General features: G+C 39.8%; 1 protein-coding gene across 1 annotated transcript; it reads left to right on the plus strand.

The window, feature by feature from the left end:
• Positions 1-1,349: 1,349 nt before the first annotated feature.
• On the plus strand, positions 1,350-19,125 carry TFB2M (transcription factor B2, mitochondrial). Its single transcript, XM_032862872.1, has 8 exons — positions 1,350-1,828; positions 2,685-2,773; positions 8,404-8,557; positions 8,801-8,949; positions 12,479-12,568; positions 14,690-14,752; positions 17,308-17,480; positions 18,723-19,125. Exons 1-8 carry the CDS (start codon positions 1,516-1,518, stop codon positions 18,895-18,897), a joined length of 1,206 nt encoding a protein of 401 aa, XP_032718763.1. The 5' UTR covers positions 1,350-1,515; the 3' UTR covers positions 18,898-19,125.
• Positions 19,126-22,699: the final 3,574 nt, after the last annotated feature.

Genomic DNA, 22,699 nt, shown 5'->3' on the forward strand with positions numbered 1-22,699 from the left:
ACTGTCAATGGGGAAACAGTATAAAAAAAGAATTTGAGGAAATTTGGACCAAGGAGTCCCCAAGGCTTCCACAACAGTTGCTGAAATACTTTCTAAGGTGTCCTAGCAAATTTATAATCCACAAAAGGCCACACATATTTGCCTGTCAATTTCCTTACCAATTTTGAGATTCATCAGCTGAGTGTAATCTTCAGACTTCAATTTGCCAGGTGATACATTCCTTAGAAACCTTTTCCTCGTGCATATAAATACCAAGCTCAATTACGCTCCCAGTCGAGTAAGCAGAAAGGATTGCACATATTTTAATGGGGGTGTTGATTGGCTGCAGCTTCCTGCCCTGGTGTAAAGAGTAATGGGTAAATCTCTTTCTGAGTATAATCCCTAAACCCCGGAATCACTCTCAACGAATCGAGTCTCCTAACATTGCCCAATCGGTAAAAAAATTGCCAAAATTTCCATTAGAGCGTCCTATTTTTAGAGGCTTTGGAATGGGTCTTCAAAACTGCACGCCACAGTACGCCTGTGAGTAAGTTTACACAGGGATCAAAATAAGCATCCTGAGGTCGCAACCCTTCTAAGCTTACGAAGGGCTTTAAAGCTTTTAAACCTTGATTTTTAAAAGCCTTAACTTTAAATCTGTTCAACCCGCAAATTAAAAATAAAGATTAAGGTAGATCCCGGCCCAGAGGGAGGTACGGATAGGAGACCCCGGGCGGTTCTCGGGGGTGGCGGAGGGGACAGGTATGAAGGCAAACAAGGACGGTCCCCGGGGTGGGGAGTCGGGGCAGCGGCGGGGGGCGAGCGCCGCACAGACAGCGGGCTGCAGCAACCGGAGGCGCGCGGGCAAGCGCGGAGGGCACCGGGCAGCCCCGCACCGGGAGTGCAGCAGCTGCGCGGGGCGCCGGGGGAGGAGCGACGGGGTCCCGGGGGGTTTCCCGCGGCGGCCGCCAGCCGGCCGGCGCCCCGGATCCAGCTCTTCCTCTCCTCACCTGAGTGTCGGAGGCGAACGCAGGGCTACGGCTGGACGCCGAGTCTGTTTGCAGCCCCGCTCGCTGACATGGCGGCCGAAGAGCTGTCACAGAGCCGGCTCGGGTCTCCCGCCGCTCGGGTGGAGGAGACACCTCTTGCCTTCCCGCCCCGCCTCCCTCTGCGCACCCTTCCCCGCTGGCCGGCTGGCGGCGGGCGGCCCGCGACCGCGGAGCATAGAGCTCGAGCGGCTAGAGAGGAAGCGTAGGAGGACGGACAACCATAGAGTAGCAGCCCAGACACAACCCGGATGGTCCGTCTCTCTCTTCATCCGTCCACTCACAGTCCACCCGGAGGCTCACTCGGACGGAAACGGAAGTGAGAGAAATGGCAAGAAGAAGGGACCGTTCGCATGCGCAGTTTGTAGTGTCTTGTACCGCCCGGCCTAGTCTGGCTTTGGGGAGATGTTACACGTGGAGTGTTCTGTACGGAGCCGGCTGGCGGTGTGACCCTCTCCGGTGACGTTGGGACAGACCGTAGCGGCTGAAGATGTCGGTCCCGGTGGCAGGGCTCCCCCGGCGGCTGGCGCTCTCAGCCTTGGCCGGTGCTGGTCGCTTTTGCGCGTTGGGGTCTGGAGGGACGAGGTGGAGGGGAGTCCCCGCGGGGCACCGCCGGGGCTTGGCTGACCTCCACCCGAAGCTGGTGCCCCGTCAGGACTTCAAAGACTCAAACTCGTGGTTGCCCAAATACCGCTCAGAGCGCAAGAGTTACATAACCAATCCGAACCTGGCCACGACCTTGGTGCGGATCCTGAAGGAAGAAGCGAAAAGCCCTGACCAGCTCTTCCTGGAGTGCAATCCAGGTGAGTCGGCCGGGGACTACCTTTCCTTGGAGTTTATCGCTCATGCCACCTTCCCTCGACTGCCCGTGGAGGCCCGTTTAAGACCTGACCCCTTGAAGCAGCTTGGATGGTCGGTCCCGGTCATGACACCAGGAAATATTTCTGCAGCAGTTTGCACTTCACGCAGCATTTGATAAAACGTGCTCCTAGATTTTACTGTCTCCTCAAAATACTTGCAAGTCCCTCCCCAAAGAACTTTTATCTTTCACATACCCCTCCTAGAGATCCTAGCAGGATGTCTAGAACATAAGATGTATAGACTTTCTGAAAGGTGCTTTTTTTTTTCTTTTTTTGGTAAAGATTTTATTTTATTTCTTACGTAATCTTTATATCCAACGTGGGGCTCAAACTTACGACTAGGAGATCCAGAGTCGTGTGCTCCACCAACTGAGCCAGCAGGACACCCCTGCAAAAAGTACTTTTTTTTGTTTTTTTAAAGGAGCACGACTTGTCCTGAGTCAGTTCTGTTTAGGTTTGACAGTATCTTTTCCTGGTTTAAAGAGTCCATGAATAAGTAGTATGCTAAAGGCAACTTTGTTTGTTTATCCTGGGACAGTAAAACATTGTGATTAAGAGGCTTTGGCTTTGACAGAATAGATTCAAAGCCAAGCAGCATCATTTATCAGTTGTGATGTTAGAGTCAAATGATTTTATGTAATCCCCAGGTTTCCCATGTGTAAATGAGGAGTGTAGTATCTTCTTTGGGAATGTTGTGAGGATCAAAATTAGGTAATACATGTGAAACATCGACTCTAGTCGATATTGAGAAAAGTTGTTTCTTTTGCAAATAAACTTTTCCTTCTGTTAATAACACTAGGTCCTGGAATCCTGACTCAAGCATTACTTGAAAGCAAGGCCAAGGTGATTGCCCTTGAAAGTAACAGAACTTTTCTTCCACATTTGGAGGTATACTTTTAGTTTCTAAACTAATTTATTGTTCAGCTAGCTATCTTTGAGTATTTAGGGAAAGGAAAATTAAGCACCCAATTTATTTTTATAGAATCACTTTGGGGGGCTTTGCTGTAAACATATTTTATCCCCCATGACTAGAACATAGCATAATTAGTATCATAGAGCTATCAGTGCTTGTTGAATGACTGAAATATTGGAGTTCTGAGACTTGTTCTCTGATTCTGTCTCTGCTGCAGACTAGTTGGGGGACTTTGAACAGTGTGTAACTTGACATCTCTAGGCTTGTTTCCTTATCTCTGGTAGGGTATCCTGTGCCTCTGCTTTCTGTGAACTTAGAATCTAGGTTAATAGGACTATGTTAACTCTGGATTTAGGATTTCAGAGGCAAGAAAGGTTTGGTATGGTCAAATACAATAGCATGTGGTGAAAGCATAATCCAAATGGGTTTTGCGGTGAATTCTCCTGCTTATATGTCAGACAGGTTCACATTAACAGTGAAGTAGAAATACCTTGTCTCACCACCAGCCTCTTCCCTTCTCTTTCTTCTCCCTCCTGAGTCTCTAGATTCAGTTTAGGAAACTTGGACTTCCTGGTGCCAAATTCCTGAAACCACATATAATGGTATTTAAAAGTGCAGGACAAGGGGCGCCTGGGTGGCTCAGTGAGTTAAGCATCTGCCTTCGGCTTGGGTCATGATCCCAGGGTCCTGGAATTGAACCCTGCATTGAGCTCCCTGCTCGGAGAGGAATCTGCTTTTCCCTTTTCCTCTGCCTGCCGCTCTCCTTGCTTGTGCTCAATCTCTGTCAAATAAATAAATCTTCTAAAAAAGTGCAGGATGACAACAAAAAATTATGAAAATGTCCACCAAATCCAGTTGTTTATTTTTTAAATAAAACGATGCATGTTAGATGGTTGTTATCCTACAACTGACAGCTTTGAAAAGAACTAAGGATTTTTTTTTTAAGATTTTATTTATTCATTTGATAGAGAGCATAAGCAGGGGGAGAGAGAGAAGGATAGCCAAGCAGGGAGCCCAATGTGGGACTGGATCCCAGGACCCTGAGATCATGGCCTGAGCCTAAGGCAGGTGCTTGACCAAGTGAGCCAGCCAGGTGCCCCAGAAATTCAGGGGTTTAGCCAGATTATTTAATTGATGCTGAATCTTCTGGATTCCCAAAAAAAGTGAAGAGAGAAGAACACAAAATTGAAGAAAGATCATGAAGTATGATTTAGTCACCATGGCCATCTGTAATTTCAATTTCACCTTAGGAATTAGAAACAAAATAGCTTTTATTTTTATTTATTTATTTATTTATTACGATTTTACTTATTTGACAGATCACAAGTAGGCAGGGGATGGGGAGCAGGCTCCCTGCTGAGCAGAGAGCCCGATGCAGGTACTTGATCCCAGGACCTTGGGATCGTGACCTGAGCCGAAGGCAGAGGCTTTAACCCACTGAGCCACCCAGGTGCCCCTATTTTGCTCTTTTTAAAAAAGGATTAGTTTTGTTTTTGAGGGGCAAGAGAGAGAGAGAGAGAATCTTTACCAGGTTCCAGGCCCAGCTTGGAGCCTGAGCCAGGGCTCTATCTCAAGACTCTGAGATCATGATCTGAGCCGAAATCAAAGAGTTGGACCCTCAACTGACTAAGCCATCCAAGTGCCCCAAGGCCTGTGTTTGAAGGTTAATCTGCATGTTCACAAAACAATTAAAAAGCATTAAACTGTCTCTTTACGGGCTCCTGGGTGGCTCAGTCTTTGAGTATCTGCCTTCAGCTCAGGTCGTGATCCCAGGGTCCTGGGATCAAACCCCACATTGGTCTCCCTGCTCAGCTGGAAGCTTGCTTCTTCCTCTTCCACTCCCCCTGCTTGTGTTCCTGCTCTCACTGTCTTTCTCTCTGTCAAATAAATAATAAAATCTTTTTAAAAAATGTCTATTTTGTTTCTTATCAGTAACACAGTAGTTGGCTTTCTTGGAAGATCAAGATTCGTGTTAATTTGAAATCCATGATTCCATGAAAAATGGAATCATGGAGGCTGGAAAGTTCATGACACGCCGAAGTTTCCTATAACAAATACAGGAATATTCGTCATAAATGTTTCTGAAACTGCAGAGTAAACACCAAATCAATCTCTGATCAAATCCAGTCTTTGATTAGAACTAAGACTGTGTTCCAGTTCCAGCTTTCAGCTTCTTTCTAACTCCCCACCCTCTCCCCTCAGGACTAACTTAAGCTCACCCCTCAGGAGGTATCCACTCTTATTAACCATCATTATGACAGAGGGAAAAGCCATTCAGATAAGGTTTAATGTGAATTCATCTATTTGCCAGAATAAAAGAGAAATAACCATTTAAGTAGAAGTTTTGTTGGGAGCCTGGGTGGCTCAGTCAGTTAAGTGTCCAACTCTTGGTTTTGGCTTTGGTCGTGATCTCAGGGTTGTAGGATTAAGCCCTGAGTAGGACTGCTCGCTCAGCGGGGAGTCAGCTTGAAGATTCTCTCTCCCGTTTGCTCCCCCTGCTTGTATGCGTGGTTGCATGTGATGTCTCTCTCTGAAGTAAATCTTTTAAAAAATGAAATAAATAGAAGTCTTGTGGCTGTAAATCACAGCTTTAAAGCAGTGCTCTCAGCTTACAATGCTTCTAGCCACCCAGAATTTTGCTCCTAAAAACTGAAAAATTTTCAAGGATGATGCTCAACTCAGAATTTTTGTTTAACATTAGAACCCCCACCGTCTCTAATAAAATTCGTGGGGCTCCACATGAACAGTGTTTCAAGCAGGAGCAGTTTTCCTATCTGGATGTGCTAGAGATAAGTTTTCAGATTGTGTTCTGTAATAATAAAGCATGATACATTCCTTTTTGAAAACGAGAATTCAGTTGCAGAGCCCTCAGCTTTGTAGCAAATGGTGTGGTATTTCACCAGGGATAGAACACAGTCTTTTCAAGTCAGGCTGAATGTCAGCCCTAGCCATCACTGCTACCCTCCGGACCCTTGGGCAATTAAGTAATTTAATCTGTTTGACCTTGGTTTTTCTCATATATAAAATAGAGACATTAATGCCCACTGGTAAAGGATCTTGTTGCAATTTGTTTTTATTTTAAACATTTTATTTATTTTAGAGAGAGCAGGGGTGGTGGGAGAGGGGCAGAGGACAAGGGAGAGAGAATCACAAGCAGACTCCTGGCTGTGCATGGAGCCCAATGTGGGGCTTGATCTCATGACCCAGAGATCATGACCTGAGCCCTAATCAAGAGCCTGCTTGACCAACTGTGCCACCCAGGTGCCCCTCTTGCTGCAATTTAAATAAGATGAACTGTGCTTCCTGGTTGGTTTGTTTGTTTGTTTTTAATTTTGTTTTTATTTATTTATTTGACAGAGAGAGTGAGAGAGCACAAGCAGAGGGAGCAGAGGGAGAGTGAGAAGCAGACACCCCTCTTAGCAGGGAGCCCAATGTGGAACTTGATCCCAGGACCCTGAGATCATGACCTAAGCAAAGGCAGATGCCCAACCATCTGAGCCACCCTGGTGCCCTGTGCTTCCTGGGTTTGAATCCTAAATGCAGTTGAGTTTTTAAATGTGATTTCACTATTATTATAGAACTAAATTATTCTGGAGTTCTGGCTGTTATATCATTTTTCCCATTATTGCATGGTACGTAACATGCAAAAACAAAAACATACTTTCAGAATAGGAGTGGGACAAAGTCTGAATGTATACATTCCTTTTACATTTCTATCAAGCCAAAATTCATTAGTTTTTCTTAGTTACAAAGATTAAAATAGGACTCTTGAATAACTTCTGAGGTCATTTTGTTGCTATCCAAACAGAACAATTTGTAAGAATTTCAAGATAATCTGTTTTAAGATAAGCATCAAGTGAGTGTTCTTTTTCTCTAGCTGTCATAACACCACACTCTGGTTTTCTTCTGTACATTTTTGGCTAATTCCCAGCTTTTCGTGAGACTCTGGAGTTACTCCATTCTCAGGCCTCGTCTTCTGTGCTTCTCTTTAGGGGGTCTCATCTGTACCCCTGGCTTTAATAACCTCCAACAAGCAAAATTTTTACCAATTTATAACTTTACTCTGGACCACTCCACTAACCTTCCTATTCAGGTCTACAGCTTCCCACCTGGCATCTCCACTTCCTATTCTCTGGTTCATGTAAGAGGCATCTCAAACTTCACAGGACCAAAAGTACCTGATTTCTACCCAAGTCTGTTCCTTCGCTAGTCTTTCTCAAGGCTCTCCATAAAAATGATTAGAATTTATTAGATTTAGAAATAAAATAAGATTTATAGGTTGAAATCAAACACTTAAGGAAAATTAGGTTTTTGGAGCACCTGGGTGGCTGTCGGTGAAGCCTCTGCCTGCTTCTTAGGTCATGATCCTGGGGGTCCTGGGATCGAGCCCAGCTTTGGGCTCCCTGCTCAGCGGGGAGTCTGTTTCTCCCTCTCCCTGTGCTCCTACCCCCACCCCCACTCATGAGCATGCACTCTCTTTCAAATAAATACATAAAATCTTTTTTTTAAATAAACATTAAAAAATAAAAATTAGGTTTTTTATTTCATAACTTTAAGTTGCAAATTCTTGAAACCTCGATATATACCAATAGAATTTTCTGTGCATAAGAATCTCAGAATGCATTTTAAGTCCCATTGACCTCTTCTGTTTGTGTGTTTGTTTGTTTGTTTATTGTGACTTCAAATTGTGTTTACGGAGTCTGTAGCTAATCCTTGCTCTCATTACTAAGATGTCCAGTGCTACAACAGAATGAGCACATCAGGGCAGTGAAAAGATGGAGGTATATCGGACCTCTCTTATGGCAGACAAGGAGCTTTCCTTCTGTAGTTGCTTCTGTCTTTAGAAAACATAAATGAAAAATAAAGGGGAAAAGGGAAAGTGACCTACACGATGAGTGTAGCCAGGTTCCTTTGGTAAAGGACTAATAAAACTCTTCTAGTAAAAACAGAACTGTCAGCATTTCTGACAGGTTTTTTTTTTTTAAATTTTTTAAAAATATTTTTATCGTTTTGGGGGCACCTTGGTGGCTCGGTGGGTTAAAGCCTCTGCCTTCTGCTCAGGTCATGATACCAGGGTCCTGAGATCAAGCCCTGTATCGGACTCTATGCTCAGCGGGGAGCCTGCTACCTCCTTTCTGTGCCTGCCTTTCTGCCTATTTGTGATCTCTGTCTGTCAAATAAATAAATACAATCTTAAAAAAAAATTTTTTTTTTCATCATTTTTTTCCCTCTACTCTGAAGCATCTGGCCACAGCCAGCAGATGATTGCGGCTCTCTGCCTGGGCCCAGGTGTGGTCTCCCAGTCTCCGCTGATACTCCAGGTGGCTGCCACTAAGCAATCAGATTAGTGTGAGCACGCTTTTTGAGTAGCTGAAGCCACTGAGAAAAAGTAGAGAAAGTGAGAGGATAAGTGAGAATTTGTTGAAGGTTTTTTGGTTTGGGGGCTTTTTCTTAGTAATATTGTAATTTGATTGCTTTTCAGGCATTAATTAATTTCTCTTAACTCTTAAGTTTTAGGGTAGATTTTTTGAAGTAGATCTTTGAGTGGGTACAAAGTCTCCCTAACACTGACAATTTTAAACATGTTATCTCTGTCTCTCTTCAGTCCCTGCGGAAAAAGATGAATGGAAAACTAGAAGTGGTCTACTGTGACTTCTTTAAAATGGATCCTAGAAATTTTGGAATAGTAAAACCTCCCATTATGATTTCAGAAACGCTTTTTCGGCATTTGGGAATAGAAGCAGTTCCTTGGTCAAAAGGTAATGCGTCCTGCCTGGGTGGTAGAGTGTATGGACAGGTGCTCTCAGGTGACTGTGGTTTTCCCCTCACATAGACTGAATCCAAGCAGTTCCATGGATGGCCAAGCACCCTACCGGGGGATGCCGAGGCGTCATTTTAGTTGACTTTATATAGCTTATAGAGTTAGTCTGACTCAATAAAATATGATCTTAGGAAAAAGTTTTAACAATTTACTCAAATATTTTTGCTTGTATTCCTAACAGATACCCCATTAAGAGTAGTTGGAATCTTCCCATCAAAAAATGAGAAAAAGATACTTTGGAAACTTTTATATGACCTGTATTCTTCTACTTCTATATATAGTTACGGACGAGTAGAACTAAATATGTTTATTACTGAGAAAGAATACGAGGTATGTTATTACAAGTACTTGATGCAAGTTTTTGTTTTGGAAGAGTTTTGTGATCTGTCTCTTTGGTGTTAATCTGAATGACTTTAATTTGAGCTTATGACATTTGAGAGTATTAAGATGGATTTTAAATTTCGTAGAGCATTCTTTAGATTCGAGGGTTTTTGTGGTTAAATACACATGACATATTTACTATTTTAACCATTTTTAAGTGTACAGTTCCATGGCATTAAGTTCACATTGTCATAAAAGTGTACCACCATCTATCTCTTCTCAGCACATTTTTACCATCCCATACCAAATTAGGCATTACTCCTCACCCTGAACCTCTGGTAAATGCTGTCCTACTTTCTGTCTCAATGACTTTGACTATTCTAGGTACTTCAGCATAGGTGGAATCATAGAATATTGTAGTTAGTGTCTGACTGACTTCATTTAGCATAAAGCCTTTATGGTTCAGGTCAAAGCATGTGTCAGAATTTCATTTTCTTTTTAAGGCTGAAAAATACACCGTGCATATGTGTGTGTATGTGTGTGTACATTTATTTATTTTTTACACACAAACACATACACATAGACACATACACCCACCATCTTTTCTTTATCCATTCATCTGTCAATGGACATTTGAGTTGCTTCTACTTTTTTGTTATTGTGAATGATGCTGCCATGAGATTTGGTGTGCAAATACCTCTTCCAGTCCCGGAGGCTTTCAGTACTTTTGAGTGTATACCCAGAAATGGAATTACCGGATCTTATGGCAATACTTTTTTTTTTTTTTTTTTTAAGAATTTTTTTTTATTTGACAGGTGGGGGGCAGTGAGAAAGCATGCAAGCAGGGGGAAAGAGAGAATCTTCTTAAGATTTTTTTTTTTTTTAAGTTTTTTTGTTTTGTTTTTTGTTTTGGTTTTGGTTCTTTTTTTTTGTTTTTTGTTTTTTTTTTTTTTATGGAGAAAGAGAGTACACAGAGTGTGAGAGAGTGAAGCAGACCCCCGCTGAGCAGGGAGCCCAACTTGGGGCTTGATTCCAGGACCCCTAGATTATGACCTGAGCCAAAGGCAGATGTTTAACTACTAAGCCAACCAAGCACTCCAGTACTATTTTTAATTTTTTTTTTAAATTTTGTAATTTTTTAAGGACCCACCCTACTATTTTCCATATTGTCTATACCATTTTATATTCCTGCCAGGAATGCATGAGAGATTCAATTTCCCATGCTCTCCCCAACACTTGTTTACTGTTTTGTTTTGTTTTGTTTTGTTTTTAATACCTGTTGAGGTGCTTTGATTTGACTGATGATGTTGAACATCTTTTCATGTGCTTATAGACTGTATATCATCTTTGGAGGAATGTCTGTGAAAGTCCTTTGCCCTTTTCTTTGGATTTTTTTTTGTTTTTTTCTGTTGAGTTTAAGGAGTTATTTCTGTATTCTCAGTATTAACCCGTGCTCAGATATGTGATTTGTGTATATTTTTTCCCCGTCTATGAGTTGCTGTTTCACACTGTTGTGTCCTTTGAGTCCCAAAGTTTTTAATTTTGATGAAGTCCAGTTTGTCTATTTTTTTCCTTGTTGCCTGTGCTTTTGGTATCATAGCTAAGAAATCACTGTCAAATCCAATGTCATGAAGCCTTTTCTTCTTACGTTTCCTTCTAAGAGTCTTATAATTTCAGCTTTTATATTCTGGTCTTTGATCCATCTTGAATTACTTTTTTTTATATGGTGTTGGGTAAGGGTCCGACTTCATTCTTTTGCATATGGGTATCCAGTTTTCCCAGCATCTTTTGTTGAAAAGACTGTCCCCCATCAAATGGTCTTGGTACCCTTGTCTAAACATCATTTCGTCATACACATGAGGGTCTGTTTCTGGGTGTTCTATATCATTGCATTAGGCTATTCAGTGTCTCTGAAGATTCCATATGAATTTTAGGGTGGATTTTTCTATTTCTGTGGAAAAAAACATTGTTGGGTTTTGATACAGATTGCGTTGACTCTGTCGATCACTTTGGGTAGCAGTGACACCTTAACATTGGTCAGTTTTCCAATCTGTGAACACAGGTGGTTTTTCCATTTGTGTTTAATATTTTTCTTTGGTGTTTTATAGTTTTCAGTGTACAAGTCTTTCTCCTCCTTGTTTAAATTGATTCCTAAGTATTTTACTCTTTTGGATGTTGTTATAAATGGAGTTGTTTTTTCAATTTTACTTTTCAGATTACTCATTGTTAGTGTATAGAAATATGATTGACTTTTGTGTGATTTTTATATCCTGCAACTTTGCTGATTTCATGTATTCTAACAGGGATATTTAGAGTTTTTTAGACTCTACTCTCTGAAATTAAAGAGCCTTCTGAAGTTCTTTATAAAGTGTCTTGAGAGTAATGTTTCTTTTCTGCTCAGAATGCTTCACATTATCAATCTTCTAATCCGTGGTAACATGAGATGCTTCTGTTTATGTAGGAGTTATGGGTTAGGGTAGTGGAATAAGAAATGAAAGGGTGGGGGGCGCCTGGGTGGCTCAGTGGGTTAAAGCCTCTGCCTTCGGCTCAGGTCATGATCCCAGGGTCCTGGGATCGAGTCCTGCATCGGGCTCTCTGCTCAGCGGGGAGCCTGCTTTCCTCCTCTCTCTCTCTGCCTGCCTTTCTGCCTACTTGTGATCTCTGTCTGTCAAATAAATATATAATAAAATCTTTAAAAAAATATTAAAAAAAAAAAGAAATGAAAGGGTGATTTACTCACCAAGACTCAGTAAAGAAATAGTGACTGTCCGTGGAAAGCATAAGGGAACTCAGAACCTTGAGGCTGTACATACATTACATACATGAAGGATTGCGAGAAGAGGTGCCTGGGTGGCTCAGGCAGTTAAGTATCTGCCTTCAGCTCTGGGATCGAGCCCCACATAGGGCTCCTTGCTCCGTGGGGAGCCTGCTTCTTCCTCTCCCTGCCACTCTCACTGCTTGTGTGTGTTCTCTCTCTGCCAAATAAATAAACAAAACATTAAAAAAAAAAGAAGATTGCGAGAAGAGAAATGGGTAACACTTCATCAGTTTTTATCTTGCTACTGGGGAAATGTTTTAGTGCTGCCTTTACCATGGACCTTTTCATGTGTCGTTTTTGCTGTCCTGTCCTGTTCTCATTCACTGTGGAAACTGCTCGTCCTTCAAGTGTCAGCCTGAATAATTCTTGACTCAAAATTTACTAGCCCACTTGATACATACTTTCGATCCACACTTGTCTTTCTCCAGAGTAATTGTACATTTTTGTTTCATTTTTTTCTTTAATAAGATTTTGCCCTGATGGGGGTTTGGCTAAAGGAAATCAGTCTCACATACATTATATTTTAAGTGTACATGATGATATATTTCAGTATGGAAGTTTAAAAAGATTTTCTCTTCTTTGAAATGGTTATGGTTAAGATTTTGCAATTCTAATTTTCTTTAATTTCTAAATATTATTAAGATGACTTTTAAGATTCAGAATTATATTTTGATTGCTTATGGTTATGTAAACATGTAACTTTTATTTTTCTTTTACTAGAAACTGGTGGCAAATCCCCAAAATCCACACTTGTATCAAGCATTAAGTGTGCTCTGGCAAGTAGCTTGTAATATTAAGCTTCTGCATGTGGTGAGTAAAATCCTTCTGAATTGCAAAAGAGAACTTGATTTTTATTTTTCATTATTTATTTTTTTAATTTAATTTTATTTAAATTCAGTTAATTTACTTAGAATGTATTATTAGTTTCAGAGGTAGAGTTCGGTGATTCTTCAGTTATATAAAACACCCATTGCTCATTACATCACGTGTCTTCCTTAATGCCCATCACCCAGTTATCCAATCCCACCAGCCCCTGAACTTAATTGTTTTTTAAAGAGGCTGTATTTTTGTGACCAGGAAATGGAGAAAAATGAAAAATTAATTTTATTATTTTTCCCAGCTGTTGAAGATAATAGAGCAAGGTAACTTGTTGCTTATGTTTTTGTCACAAATGTTTATATTTTTCTCTGATTATAAAATTAATATATGCTCATTATAAAAATTTGAGACAAGAAAGAAAGAGAGAGGGGAAGAAGAAAAGAATTTTAAAGACTCATCACTACAATTCCACCACCCAGAGGTCACTATTGACATTTGTGACCTATTTGGATCCTTTTATTTTTCCTGTGTTTTGTTTTGTTTTTTTCTTTAAATAGTAAAGATTATATTATTTTGTATCTTTTTTTTTTTTTTAAGATTTTATTTATTTATTTGACAGAGATCACAAGTAGGCTGAGAGGCAGGCAGAGAGAGAGAGAGGAGGAAGGAGGCTCCCCACTGAGCAGAGAGCCCGATGCGGGGCTCGATCCCAGAACCCTGGGATCATGACCTGAGCTGAAGGCAGGGGCTTTAACCCACTGAGCCACCCAGGCGCCCCTGTATCTTATTTTTTTCACTTAATAGCTAATACAAGCGGTTTTTTCTCTCATCACTAGACATTTTTCCTAAGTTTTCAGTGGACAGTTTAAAACCTCACTATAGGGGCACCCGGGTAGCTCAGTCATTAAGCATCTGCCTTTGGCTCGGGTTGTGATCCCAGAGTCCTGGGATCGAGCACTGCATCGGGCTCCCAACTCAGCAGAAAGTCTGCTTCTCCCTCTCCCACTCCCCCTGCTTGTGTTCCCTCTCTCGCTATGTCGCTGTCAAATAAATAAAATATTTTTTAAATTAATTAATCAACAAATTAATTAATTCATCATGTGTATCTCCATGTAGTCCCTTCAGTGTTGTTGTCCAGGAGCCAGTTAAGCCCCTCAGTGTGCATACTTAGTCATTAGAATGTTACTCATTTGATCTTAGCTTTTGTTCCAATTCTATGTTTTTTCCTCCAGTGCATGAGGTTCTTAGATTGGCTCTCTGTTCCTTGTCCTTAGTATCTGTTATGCCTATACTGTTTTCCTGTATTCCCAGATCTTTTCACACTTGTGTTCACAACACTGACCCTGCATTTGTACGACGTAACGTTGGTACTGCCATTCTTGGTGTCCCTCATCTTTTATTATCTCAGTGATCTCTCATTCTGTTGGCTTTTTATCTGGGCCTCCCTCCTCTCCTTATGACTGTTGGCTAGTTTCTTCATAAAGGACTCCTGAGGACGTTAGCTTTCTGGAGAGCCTTCTCTTTTTTTGTTCTGTAGCATTTATTTTCAAAGGCCCAGTGTTGACTTTTGCCATTCATTAATGTCAGTGTTGATCTGATGGCCCCTAAGCTGATTATGGAAATATGGAAATCTTGGCTGTTAAGCCAACTTAAGGACCTATTTGTGTAATTATATTAAGGATGATACCTAACTAAGTAAGTAAAAGATTAGCAATGTCAGGATAGCCCTTTGATTCTCCTCTATTTATCTTAAAGAAAAGAGGAAGGGACATCTGGGTGGCTAAGTGGGTTGAGCCTCTGCCATTGGTTCAGATCGTAATCTCAGGGTCCTGGGATTGAGCCCCACATTGGGATCTCTACTCTGCAGAGAGCCTCCTTCCCCCACCCCCTCTGCCTGCCTCTCTGCCTACTTGTGATCTCCCTCTCTGTCAGAGACAGAGAGAAAGAGAGAAGAGGAAAGTTTATGATTTAACTATCCCATGTTGTTTATCTTAAGTCCGGTTAGAATGGTGACTTGAATTTAATTCATTCTGTTGTTTAGAGGCAGTAATAATTCATGGCACTTTGAAGAGAACTAAAATATTTTTTTGGTTTTGTTTACTTTCCCTCAAGGAGCCTTGGTCCTCGTTTGGCGTATACCGCCACAGTGGGGGACAGGAAAAGGTGAAGAATAAGGTGAGAATGAATACCCTTTTCTTTTCCCTCTACATGGAACATCGTGTTGTTGTTTTTTTTTAAGATTATCTGGTATTCTGTATTTATTTAAATGTTTACTTTAATAATATTTGGAAATGTTCTTTCAAACATACCTTACTGCTTTTAATAAATTCAAATTATTTTGGAGGAGAGTTGTAATTTTCAGCTGATTATACAGCGGATACTAGAGTAATAGGCTTAAACAGAATTTGACTTCCATCTCTATCTCTTAAAATGAGGATACATCCCAAGCTTGGAAAATACAGTCATCTAATAAAATGTTCATCTAATTTGATAAACTAAAAATGTAATTTTAAAAGTCAGAGGTCTGTCGTATTACTGTTTATAATGATTGAGTTCATAAACCAGTATGTCTTATTTCTTACCCAGAGGTTGAGGCTTTTGTTTGTGTTTTCCCCTTTTTATAGAACCAAAGTGATGATATTATAAAGTGATCTTCTGTTTACTTTATATCAGGAGGACCTGTAGCAAAATTGGAATGAAGTAGCTGAATTTTAAAAAACAATCCAAAGTTTAACTTCAGTCTGAAAGGCCCCATTTGGCTACTTACTTCAGTTTTTATTCTCATTCTTGCCACTAAAAGAAAAAAAAGAACGATCTATTTAAAAATGGTCTGACCTTTCAGTGGTCATTGTTGTGATCACTGAGGTTTTAGCTCTGTTTCACTCTCCATAAGCATATTTTTGTAGCCTCACAAAATAGAATCAGAGTAATTTATTTTGGCTTAAGTCCATTAGGAACTTATCCAAATGTCCACAAAGTAAAAATTCCTATATATAACACACTATCATTTTTTCACTGACAAGAGCAAAAGCTAAAAAAGGTTTTTTTGGCTAACTTAAACATACAGACTTTAGGGGTGAAATGAAGATAACCAGACGCCATGTTTCCTGAGCGAATTGGATTCAGATGTTCCACCTTTGTCTCTGATACCAGCATGTTTGTAATTGCTACAGAGGCACTTTGAGACATTTAACAGTTTTCAGAGCACGTTATTCTTATTTCCATCCAAGTTGTTTCGGATTTTCCACTTTTTGGAAGCCATATTTTTATCACTGGAACTTTTTTCCTAAGCTACAAATAGCCATCCATTTAACACCAAGACAGTTTTTTCTTCCCTATTTATCAAGTCTGTTATCTGTAACTACAAAGCTATCCACCAGTTTCTGTTTTTTTTTTAATTAATTAATTTGTTTATTTTTAAATAACCGGGGTTGCCTAACCTGGGGCTTGAACTCACAACCCGAAAGAATTGCGTGCTCTACCAACTGAGCCTGCCACATACCCCCTACCAGCTTACTTTTTAAAGTCACCTTCAAAACATACAACACTTTGTGGTATGAGGTTGTCTCCCTCTCTAATTAATAATTACTAAATATTTTTTGAATTTCATTACCTTCCTTTTTTTTTTTTTTTTTTTAACTAATTCCTTCAACTGTAGGCATCCAAAACTAGAAACGAAAATTATTGAAAGTTTCCTTTTCAGGCAATAGGTCTTCCACAAAGAGTATATATACTAAAAAATGTGTATGTACATACATATGTGTGTGTATATGTAGTTAGAGAAGTAAATAAGGGATCACTGCCTAATATATGAGATTTCCAAAGGACTTAACATAAGGCCTCTGTGCTTTCCTAAGGATAATTTCTGAGGGAAAAGACATCTTAACCTTACATTAAGGCATGTACTTTTTAAAGAAATCCAAATATGGTATACTAGAGCAGGTTGGCTGACTTTCTCAGTAAAGGGCCGAGCAGCAAATGTTTTATGCTTTATAGCCCACATAATAGTCCTGTCCTGTTCTTTGTTTTTGCTTTTTGTTTTTCTTTTTTTTTCTTTAAACAATGATTTACAAAGGTAAAAACCATTCTTAGATCCAGACTATACAAAAACAGACAGGCCGTGAACCTTAGGTTGTAACCCCATAGTTTTTTAAATATCTGAGGGAAAATTATAAGTCAATATGCCTTTTTATCCTTAGGATCTTGTGTTGTGTCTCAAATATAGAAGAAATTCAGTACATGTTAGTGTACTGGTTGGGATTTGATTTTACCCTTCTTCAAAGTTAATAAGCTGTTCCTCTTCCATGGATACTACCCAAAGGTAGACTCCTGGATCACACAAAGGACTTTACTGCCCCCACCTCCCATGGGGTAACGTGATGTTCCTCAGTTGATGGTGTACATGCTGGGACTTGCATTGAAGCTTTGAAACACAGAGCTGGGGGAATCCACTTCTTTTATAGCAAACATGAAGCAAGCTTCTCTTTGTCCTGGATAGAGCCATTATCTCACCCCTCACGGTGGCTTGCTGCAGACAACCCAGAGAAACTGCCCAGGTGAATAGTGCTTAGGGCCTTGCATTCTAGGCACACCCAGCAAGAGTAAGAGTATACAGGAGCGCTCAGAGTGTATAGTAATTGCCCCTTCCAATAACTAGCTTGAATGAGTAAGCGAACCCCCTCTTGCTCTGGTAGTGTTTTATGACTAACACTATTTTTTTCTCTTTCCAGAATCCATTAGCACAAACAGATAAACAAGTAGGAGAAAACATGTGTTTAATTCAACTGACTCCTCTTCAGAATTTATTTACAGAAAATTTAACATCTGTTAACTATGATATATTTTTTCACATGTTAAAGCAGTGTTTTATGAAGCGCAATTTCAGACTAATGGACCATTTACAGTAAGTAAGAAGAATAAAAGCAGGTATAAAAGCAATTTAATATAAGAATCATACTTTCATGTTAAAGGTCTATCTTCTGGATCTTGTATATCTTGAGTAACAGTGAGGTACCATGTTTTCACTCATCTGTTTCTTCACAACACTTCCTTCACCGGTGCACATGTTAAGAAAAATAAAATTCAGTTTTCCATAAAGTCCTATATTCTTGATATTTTCATTTTCATTTAAATATGCTATTTTAAATGAAAATATCAAGAATATAGGAAATTGGGGCACTTGGGTGGCTCAGTCAGTTGAGCATCTGACTCGATTTCAGCTCAGGTCTTGATCTTGGGGTTGTGAGTTCAAGCTCTACGTGGAGCCTACCTTAAAAAAAAAGACTATAGGAAATTAAGCAGTAAATAGGTAAAATGTGGTGAAAAATTGTTTAAAATTCCCTTGGTGATCTCTGAATTAAAAACATGTTTACACCTGTGACCGGGATTCCATTCAAAATAAAAAAATATTGGAAATAGTTTCTACCAACATATGAAACTTGTTCAGTTGTTATTGTCAGAGGCTCACTGATGGTTTCTTGCCAGGCTAATAAATAAGGCAGTTTTCTGCTTTATAATTTATTCACCAGTAATTATTACATGAAGAGGTAAAAACTGTTCCCTTTTTGAAATCTGCTGGATTCCAGTTTCTGCTGTTTGTACTTACTGAACTATTCCATGGACCTAAATGGAGTTAAGATTGTTTTTGCAAAGAGAGTTAACAGATGAAAGAGGTAGGCAGAATATTTTTGAAGGGCAATATTAGACTAGAATGTTGTTTTAGAATTGAGAATGTGTTAAAGCCCAGATTTGCTTTTTTCATGACAGGTAAGCCGTGAAACTTTAGAAATAATAAGAGCTATACATTATATGTAAGTTCTTAAATAAGATTAATTATATATCCATAAATTAAACATTTTATTATTATTTTTTAAAGATTTTATTTATTTATTTGACAGACAGAGATCACAAGTAGGCAGAGAGAGAGGAGGAAGCAGGTTCCCTGCTGAGCAGAGAGCCTGATGCGGGGCTTGATCCCAGGACTCTGGGATCATGACCTAAGCCGAAGGCAGAGGCTTTAACCCACTGAGCCACCCAGGCACCCCTAAGTTAAGCATTTTAAATTGGGCATAGAAACCATCTCTACCAATATTTACTGCGATTATAAAAAGGAATTAAGCAGATTTACTTTGTGTTTCGTTTGCAGGTTATTGAGTCCAGTTAATGCAACGGCTATATTGAAGGAAATGGGGAAACATGGAGACATGAAAATAACAGATCTGTACCCTCAAGACTTTAAACAGCTTTTTGAAACTATTGAGTGTTTCAAAGAATCTTGTAGGTGGCTATTCGATGATTGCATGGAAGAAATGATCATGTAGGGTACTTGACTGCCTACACATTAGCTGGAGCCATTGATTTATTTGGAAGTTACGGCACAGATGGGAGAGAACTAAGTTTGAAAAGCTTCCAGTCTTTCAACAGAAGATAACTGTTCTTGTTTTGCAGATTGGGCAGGTAACTTCTTTTGAAGGTGATACCTTTAGCAAATTAGATAAAACCATGGCTGCTATTTCATTCACAAAAAATAAAATGAAAACTTCTTTTAATTGTGGATTTGATTAGATTGCATTTGTTTTGTTTTAAATTCCTATCAACTGTGGACATACTGCTAGTTGTAGGATATTGCCAGATGAAACTTAGTTTTAAAAAATCCCTTTGGCCAAGGGTGTTTGGCTGGCTCAGTCAGTAGTGTGACTTGATCTCAGGGTTGTGAGTTTAAGCCCCACGTTGAGTGTAGAGCTTACTTTAAAAAATTAAATCCCTTTGTCCAAATACCTTACATTGAATTAACTTAAATATTCCACTTTCACTGTTGATTTTTGCTTCCTCCTGGAGGGCAAAAGAATTTGTACATTGTTAAGCTTAGAAAGTAAAGTAAAATGATTTAAGTGGTTTGTTTACTTTTGATTGTTGAGTTATATTGTCAAGTACTGTACAATATTATTTCAGTTTTAATATGACTTACACTTTTTAGAAATTAAAATATTTTAAGTAATAAGATTTTGTGATTTGTTGGTCTCTAATGAAATATTATTGAACCTAAGTTATTCACTTTAAATTCTGTTATGTACAGTCAGTGTGCTTTTAGTGAGTAATTCCATCTGTTTTATTCAAAAGTTGCTTGAATTTTTGTTCTCAACAAAGTTCATCTGCGTTAGACCTTTACATGAACCTAAATGGAATTAAGAATGTTTTCTTAGATCATTGAAGAAGCTACTGGATTTTAACTGAGACATATCAAATCTCAGATTTGTTTGCTATTATAATACTTTGTAATACCTAAGGCATATTATTAGTAAGTTTTTGCAAGGCCGATTTTCAGCGTTTAGCCAAACCACTTCTTCCTGACTTCCCTACTATAGTCATTGGTCTACAGTTCAACCTGGCTGGAAACGGAATCTTCTTTCTTCTATAATTCCTATGCTGCCATTATATAATCTGCCATATCTTTCTTCTCACTGTTCCTTCCACTCCTTTGCCTCCAGCCTAAATTTCTCCTGACACTTCTTAACTAAACGAATATAAGGTACCTGAGGTGGAGTGATTCCCATGGCAAGGCCTGCTACCAGGTAATTGGGGCTTAACACTCCCAGAGATATTTTGCCAAAGGCCCTCATGGCTGGCTAAAGATAATGAATGGTCATCTGGTTTGTTTGAATTCCCCTAAATCTGATGAGTTTAGCAGAATGTTCAAGGATGGGGTGCCTGGGTGGCTCAGTCATTAAGCATCTGCCTTTGGCTCAGGTCATGATCTCAGGATCCTGGGATTGAGTCCCACATCGGGGTCCCTGCTCAGCAGGAAGCCTGGTTCTCCCTCTCCCACTCCCCCTGCTTGTGTTCCTGCTCTTGCTGTCTCTTTCTGTCAAATAAATAAAATCTTTAAATAAAAAAAGAAAAGAATGTTCATAGGAATCATGGGAGCAAGGCCTGGTATCTCCAAAGAAGTTTTGTTCTTTTTTGTTGTTGTTGTTTTGTCTTTTTTAAAGATTTTATTTATTTATTTGACAGAGATCACAAGTAGGCAGAGAGAGAGAGAGGAGGAAGCAGGCTCCCTTCTGAGCAGAGACCCTGATGCAGGTCTCGATCCCAGGACCCTGAGATCATGACCCGAGCCAAAAGCAGAGGCTTTAACTCACTGAGCCATCCAGGTGTCCCCGAAGAAAAATTTTTACTATAAGAAGAACTATCCAGGGTGCCTGAGTGGCTTAGTTGGTTAAGTGAATGCCTTCGGCTCAGGTCATGATCCTAGAGTCCCAGGATCAAGTCCCACATCGGGCTCCCTGCTCAACGGGAAGTCTGCTTCTCCCTCTGATCTCTTTCCTCTCATGCTTTCTCTCTCTCTCTCTCTCTCTCTCTCAAATAAATAAATAATTAAAAAAAAAAAAAAAAGAAGAAGAAGAACTATCCATACAGTTAATTCTAGGTAAGATCATGGTGGCACAAGACAGCAGAGCTGAGAGCTTGAATCATTACGACAGGAGACGCTCAATGGTATTTAAGGTTCTTTTTGTGTACTTGTTTCTGGAATATTGATAACTTTCCAATAAGAAAATAGAAGTGTTTCTCTAGAATATGTAAGAATACAGTTAGTGTAAATTCAGAAAGTGATTGGAACCAAAATAGTCATGTTTTATATTGTAGGACTAAAAAAAAAAAAATGTTATAGTGGGATATTACCGCTCATTCTCATCACGAAATCATAAAATGGCATTTAACAGGTTAATCATCTGAACCTTGGTTTTGTGTGTGCAAGATGAAAGAAAAGGATTTAACTTTGTGGCCTTCTATAGTTATCTGATAATGTATTACCAAAAGCATATCTCCCTTCAGGAGGAAAATTCCCCTTTATCCACTAAGGAAAATCTGGAGAATGAAGAAAACATAGAGCTTCCACTGTCTCTCAAATAAAATCTTTAAAGAAAAAAAAAAAAAAAGGATTTTTAAAATTTATTTATTTGTTTAAATTTTTAATTTTTATTTTTTATAAACATATATTTTTATCCCCAGGGGTACAAGTCTGTGAATCGCCAGGTTTACACACTTCACAGCACTCACCTTAGCACATACCCTCCCCAATGTCCATAACCCCATCCCCCTGCCAACCCCCCTCCCCCCAGCAGCCCTCAGTTTGTTTTCTGAGATTACGAGTCACTTATGGTTTGTCTCCCTCCCAATCCCATCTTGTTTCATTCATTCTTCTCCTACCCCCTGCACTCCCCATGTTGCATTTCCACTTCCTCATATCAGGGAGATCATATGATAGTTGTCTTTCTCCGATTGACTTATTTCGCTAAGCATGATACCCTCTGGTTCCATCCATGTCGTCACAAATGGCAAGATTTCATTACTTTTGATGGCTGCATAGTATTCCATTGTGTATATATACCACATCTTTATCCATTCATCTGTTGATGGACATCTAGGTTCTTTCCATAGTTTGGCTATTGTAGACATTGCTGCTATAAACATTCGGGTGCACGTGCCCCTTTGGATCACTATGTTTTTATCTTTAGGGTAAGTACCCAGTAGTGCAATTGCTGGGTCATAGGGTAGCTCTATTTTCAACATTTTGAGGAAACTCCATGCTGTTTTCCAGAGTGGTAGCATCAGCTTACATTCCCACCAACAGTGTAGGAGGGTTCCCCTTTCTCTGCATCCTCACCAGCATCTGCCATTTCCTGACTTGTTAATTTTAGCCATTCTGACTGGTGTGAGGTGATATCTCATTGTGGTTTTGATTTGTATTTCCCTGATGCCGAGTGATACGGAGCACTTTTTCATGTGTCTGTTGGCCATCTGGATGTCTTCTTTGCATGTCCATTCATGTCTTCTGCCCATTTCTTGATTGGATTATTTGTTCTTTGGGTGTTGAGTTTGCTAAGTTCTTTATAGATTTTGGACACTAGCCCTTTATCTGATATATCGTTTGCAAATACCTTCTCCCATCTGTCAGTTGTCTTTTGGTTTTGTTAACTGTTTACTTTGCTGTGCAAAAGCTTTTGATCTTGATGAAATCCCAATAGTTCATTTTTGCCCTTGCTTCCCTTGCCTTTGGCGATGTTCCTGGGAAGATGTTGCTGCGGCTGAGGTTGAAGAGGTTGCTGCCTGTGCTCTCCTCAA

The sequence above is a fragment of the Lontra canadensis genome, unplaced genomic scaffold, assembly GCF_010015895.1.
Source record: "Lontra canadensis isolate GAN:19392208 unplaced genomic scaffold, GSC_riverotter_1.0 scaffold24, whole genome shotgun sequence".
NCBI classification, from domain to species: domain Eukaryota; kingdom Metazoa; phylum Chordata; class Mammalia; order Carnivora; family Mustelidae; genus Lontra; species Lontra canadensis.